Raw genomic sequence first — 6238 nt, forward strand, 5'->3', positions numbered from 1 at the left:
CTTGTGTGTTTATTGATTAGATAAATTTATGGGTAATTGATTGATGTATAGCCAACATCACCCTCTGGCAGTTTTCTCATTCATGCTGGACGTGGCTGAAAACCTTCAACAGAACACTCTTACCTTTTTTTATTTTATTACATTTTATTTATTTATTTATTTTTTTGGAACATCAATTTTATTATACAGTTTGTGAGGAAGAGAAATTCATTCAGAAGCATGTCTGCCATCCCAGAAGCCAGGGAGGAAGGCCAGGGAAGAGCAGGGCAGGGGGAATGTCCGAGGGCAGAGAGTCTCTGATGTGTGTGGCAGGTGGGGGCAGAGGAGAGTCCCGGTGGATCCAGATGCGCTGTGGGTTGGTATCCGAGAACGGGGAAGCCGAGGCAGGTGGCACGCCTCACTGCTGAAGCTGTTTGCCCTGACAGGTGCCCGTCCACCATGTCAGGATGCTCAGAGCTGGGGGTCTTCTGGCCAACCGTCGGTCTGTCTGTCTGATCAGGGCACGTTCCCTGGAGCCACTGTGGTTTGGAGCCTAGGGCGCCTGAGGCCTCCTTGCATGGGTGCCACTCTTCTTCTGGAGGTGGACTCGCGGAAGCAGGGCACACAGCAGCACAGCTGCCGGATGCAGGTGGCGATCCTCCTAGTGACCGCCCTCCAGCCCCTGCAGCCGTCAACCGATTGACCTGAGGAGGGACCCTGGGAAGACAAGCTGGGGCCTTGTGCTACCCATCTGCTGAGGAGCCTCCAGGGCCTGGGCCTGGGGTGGTCGGGCCTGCGGGGCACAGGGTCTGGCCTGGAGGCTGGGCTGGGAGGGGGTATGTCCCCACGGAAGAAGCGCAGAGGAATCGCGGGCACACGGGCACTTGCGGTGCCCTTGTGCCCGGATGACTTGACCTCCTCGGGCTGCCGCTGCTCACCGGGCCTGGGAAGGGCAGGCTCGCTGGCGCACTTGTTGGGATGCATGCTGGGGGGATCCGCGGGGCCTGGCCGAGGCCGGACCACCGGACGGCGTACAGGCCTCGCCTGGAGCTCGCAGCCCGCCCCCTGCCTTCGCTGGTGCAGGAGGATAAGATAGGTCCCCATGGCCTCATCAAACTTCCGCTGGTCCAGGGACACCCAGGCGTTGTAGGGGTCGAAGCCCATGTCAAACATGATGGTCATGATGGCGGGGTCGGGGCGCGTGGGCAGTGGCTGGCCGCAAGGACCGGGAGGAGCTTCCTCGCCCTGGCTCAGCCACGGGTGCCCCATTACCTGCTCGAGGGTGGGCCTCTGGGCGGAGTCCACCGTCAGCATCTGCTGGATGAGGCTGCGGGCCTCCTGGGAGAGGTGCGCGGGGAGCTCGTAGCTGGCCTGCACGATGAGCCTCTGCAGGCCCTTGGCCGTGCTCGCCTTAAACGGGCGCCTCCCTGTGAGCATAAGAAAGAGGGTGACCCCCAGGCTCCACACGTCCGCCGGGGGACCCTCGTATTCTTGCTTCAGGACTATTTCAGGGGCACGGTATGGCAGAGTGCCCCAGAAGCTGGTGAGCTTCTGCCCAGGCCGGACCCTGGCGCTCAGGCCAAAGTCTATGAGTTTGACCTTGCCACCCCTGTTGTCCACCACGAAGTTCTCGGACTTGAGGTCGAGGTGCGCGATGCCCCGATCGTGGCAGTGGCGCACCGCACACACCATCTGCCTGAAGGTCCTGCGGGCCTTCTCCTCCTTCAGCCCACCTGCCGCCGGGATGCAGCACCGGAGCTCTCCCCCACCTGCATGCTCCATGACCATGTAGATGTTGCTCCCGGTCTCGATGACCTGGAACAGCTGGATCACGTATGGGTGCTCCAGGGCCATCAACCACTGCGGTTCCAGTAGGACGGGCTGGTTCCCCTCTGTCTTGGGCACGACTTTCACCACCACCTCTGCCCCGGTGAGGAGATGGCGGGCTAGAAGCACCTGGCTGAAGCCCCCCTGGCCAAGCTCCCTCACGACCTGGTAGTGGTCGGTGAGGACTGCCTCGTAGCAGGAGCTGGGCCCCTGTGGCCCTACACTAGTCTGACTGCACTGACTGCACATCCTAAAGCCTGAACCACAACTAAGGATGCTACCTTAAAAAAAAATAACAAACTCAAACAAAAGACCCAAATCAACAACCAAAAGACAAAACAAACAAAACCCAAATCAAAAAAACAATGCCAAAACACCACCACCCCCAACCACCAACCACCAACCACCAACCACCAGCCACCAACCACCAACCACCAGCCACCAACCACCAAAAACGCTCACTATCTGGGAGTCCAACAGGTCACCACCAAGAGCTTCCTGTACTTATGGACAAAAAATCCAGTCGCAGCCACCCTCTTATATGGCCGGTGGCTGAACTCCCATCACAGTGGCTCCTTGTGAGGTCACAGCAAGCAATGACCCGGTCACGCCCGGCCAGAAACCCCAGTGGTCATCTCACTTTGGGGCCTCCAGGATCTGTCCAGCTCTCATAAGAAGAATAAGAAAGGACCCCACAAGCTTTTGGTTGCAGGGGGTGTGCACACTGAGAGTTACACGTTTAGAGATTGAAACTTGTCAGATCCTTCAGGGCTCTTTTCACCTAGAGTCTGATGAAAATCCCTACTCACTTGGGCTTTACAGGCCTCATCATATCTACACTCCAAGAATTCAATTCCTACTTCTTCATCTCAGAATGATTGGTGTCAATGGGAGGTAGCACTTCACTCACATGGTGATGCTCCCACCAAATGCTCTGTCCCCTAGGATGCTCTAGAGCTTGGCATGAACACCTATGGGGCTGAGAGGGAGGGAGCATTCCTCAGCCTTTCCCCACAAGGTTCTCATCAGATTTCGCTCTAGAAACCCTGGATGGCCAAAGGCCCAGGGTTGATACATTCAAAGTGATAAAGGATAAAATACGGAAGCCAAGATCCTAGAACCAGCAAAGGTGTCCTAACAGATGCCTGGGTCCCTTCCTGCCCCTGTGACCGCAGTACCTTAGACTGGGTAACTTATTAACAACAGCATTCCACTTCCCACAGTTCTGGAAAGTGGCAAGTTCTAGGTCAAAGCACCTTGTTGCTGTCTCCTCCCATGATGGAGGGTCAGAGTGTTGAACTCATTCTCTCAAGTCCTCCTCTTGGTTTTATTATTTTGTTTCATATTTTATTTCTTTTTACATACAGGCCATTGAAGCCAGGGCTTGGGACATGCCAGGCAAATGCTCTCTACCACTCACGTACTTCTGCAGAATTTTTTTTTTCAAGACAGAGTCTCAGTGAGTTGCTCAGGTCAGACTTGCATGTGTGATTCTGCTACTCCATGTCCCGAGTATAGAGGATTAGAGCCTGTCATCCTTTGGACGTGAGATGCCCCCCCACCCCACAGGCTCCTCTGCTAGTGCAGGGGTAGTCAGCGGTGAGATGATTGGATTGGGAGAGCCATAACCTTCAGTCCATCCTAGGTTCAATGGACTGACTTGCTGGTTACTCTAGGCAGGTGGAACGTGGTTGGGTAGTCTGGCAGCGGGTCACTGGGGTCATGCCCTGGAAGGGTTTTTCATCCCTGTAACCATTGCCCCATGTTCCTTCTCTCCCTGCTTCTTGGCTGCCCTGAGGAAAGAAGCTTTTCTGTTGGGCTCTTTCCCCATGATGGGCTGCCTCACCTTGGCCCAGAGCAATAGAGTCAGTAATTGATGGAAGGAGACCCCTGAAACCTTGAGTCCTGTGTGAATATTTCCTCCTCCAAGTTTTTCTTACTGGGTGAATGGGCCACAGCATTGATAAACTTAATTAATACACAGCCATAGGACATTGTTCTCAACTTGAAAAATGTACTCCTGCGTGTGTGTGTGTGTGTGTGTGTGTGTTGTGTTTGTGTGTGTGCATGGGTGTGTGCATTGCTGGGAAGTGAACCGCTTCCTTGGGCAGGCTGGAGAAGCATTCTTAAAGTACACCTCCCATCCCTGCAGTTGGAGCCTCATGGCCTATCTTCTCTCTTGAGGATTTGGTCCCTACTAGATGTTCCTGTGTGAGGAGAGTTCCTCAGGTTGACCTGAAGGTCATTGGATGAGGTACTCAGATCTCAATGAAGACAGAAAGATCTCTGGTAAGTCGAATCTGTGACAATTATAAAAGCCAATGCCACTTGTTTTCTACAAGGTATGAGAATAACGTAGCAGAAAACCCCCACTCTGTTCTGTATTGAGCACACTGTGTGCACATGTGACATTGTGACATCACTGACTGAGGGGTGGGCATGGTGAGGCCCAGCAGCAGCATTCCCTGCACTAGTGATGTTCCCCTGCCACAGATTCCCATCAGGGTGGTGTGGTATTCCTATCTGGTGGGAAATGGAACCCCGGGAACCACAGAGGAATACTACCTATAGGTCATACCCAAAGGGAGAGGTAAGGGAATTGGTATCTTTGATGTTTGTTTCGCTACACACATCAACTGAACAGGAGAGAAGATAGTCATGTAACAGCATAAGTCACACTGAAACAAACGTGGCCTGGCCTCCATATCGCGACACAGACCACGCTGACCCATGATTTCTAGGGACCCCTAGTCCCTTACAACCCCGCCTTCTATCATTTCATCCTAACAATGTCATTTCTGACAAGAGAGCCTCATTCTTGGGTGTGGAGGTTTGAACCTATACCTGTTATTGGGGCATCTAATATGATCCCTAACACTCCCTGGTCCTACCTCTCTGAAGTTCTCTTCAGTAGGTGTTGAATATTGTCATGTAATTGCCTACATGAATCCACTCGACCCTATGTCTTTGTTGGTTGTTTCAATCCAGTGTCTTGTAGAGGGAGATTTGTGTCTATATTCATGATGGACCTTGGTCTGTCGATTTGGGGTTCTTTGATGGATCTATTCTACCAGCGTCTTTTCTGGTTTGATGGTCAGGTCATACCAGCTTCATCAAGTACATAACGATACGTTCCCCGAGCTTCTGCTTCCTGGAAATGTTTGTATACAATTGGTATTAAATCTGCTTCAAATGTGAGGTAGAATTCTCCAGGGATATCATCTCTACCTGAAGACCTTTTGGAAGATATCTGTCTATTAGAAACTTTATTTCCTTGATGGTCACTTGGCTTTTATGTAAGTAGCCCCCTGAGGTGGTTTCAGATGTCCAGTCCCCAAAGCCCATGTGCTCACTCTCTGGGAGACCTCTAGCAGTGGCCAGGAGAGAAGAGATTTGGGGTTCAGAGGCTGTGGGACATGGGGTGAAGCACCCAGCCACTGCTGCCACAGGTCAGCCCTCCTCAGGGGTGTACCTCTTCCTTCGCTGCCAGTGGGATTACGGAGGTGATGCTGGATGGCTGGATGGAACACTCTGGAGTCTCCAATGCCTTCTCAAATGTGTCTTCTCCACCCCTGCCGCCCACCCTCTCCACACAGCTCAGCGAGGGCTTGAAGACAACATTGGAAGACCATTTTGTTGGGAAACTCAACAAGGACTACATACACATCTTCATGTCATAAAAATTAAAAACAGAATATTTTACAACAAATGAAAATAAAAAATCAACTTTCCTCATCTCTCTTCACTTTCTTTACTTTCAGAAAAATTTCCCCCAAAGCGTAATTCTAAAAGAGAGATCGTTTGTAAATTTTTATTTCAAAATCTGTTCCCAAGTATGTATTTTGTTAATTTTAAAGTCATTTCTTAGACAAATGTGATTTATATCAATTAATAATCATAGAGTGACTTCTATAGGTAAGAGTTCTCTCAGCCTCCGTGGTGTCCAGGGAGAATAAAATGCAGATTATAAGCCATGGTGGTTATTCTTTGATTTCTAGCGCACTTTAATATAGAGACAGGAGAAGGTAAAGAATCGCTTTCCCAGAGTTTCCAGAGTCAACTAGAGGTGGCCATTTGACAATTTTGGCTAGTGAAGTCCAAGAAGTCTGCTGCAGGTGCTCAGGCAAAGCTTTGCTTTGGGAGATGAGGAACCCAAGTGGTCAGCACTGCCTCTTGCTTCCTCGGGCGCTGGGCGCAGCAGGGCCGCCTGGAGCTCTGGCAGGCTTCTTGCCAACAAGAGCATCACAATGCCTCTGATCCTGCCAATCCTGAGCTGCAGAGACCGTGTTCTCAACCACCTCTTCTCAAATTTCGTGTCAGGTGAAAATAAATAGACTCTATCCTTCAAAGCCACTATCAGAGTTCTGTGACTTGACACCCAAAGCACTTGTAACTGTTAAAACAGCTCACAAAAATGGGTTTTTGGTTTGTT

The 6238-nt window shown here is 51.4% G+C and overlaps 1 protein-coding gene across 1 annotated transcript; it reads right to left on the reverse strand.

Moving 5' to 3' along the window:
- Positions 1 to 495: 495 nt before the first annotated feature.
- Positions 496 to 2055, reverse strand: LOC124986980 (sperm motility kinase 2B-like). Its single transcript, XM_047555841.1, has one exon. It carries the CDS (start codon positions 2053 to 2055, stop codon positions 496 to 498), a length of 1560 nt encoding a protein of 519 aa, XP_047411797.1.
- Between the last annotated feature and the right edge of the window lie 4183 nt (positions 2056 to 6238).

Source organism: Sciurus carolinensis, chromosome 6, assembly GCF_902686445.1.
Source record: "Sciurus carolinensis chromosome 6, mSciCar1.2, whole genome shotgun sequence".
NCBI classification, from domain to species: Eukaryota; Metazoa; Chordata; class Mammalia; order Rodentia; family Sciuridae; genus Sciurus; species Sciurus carolinensis.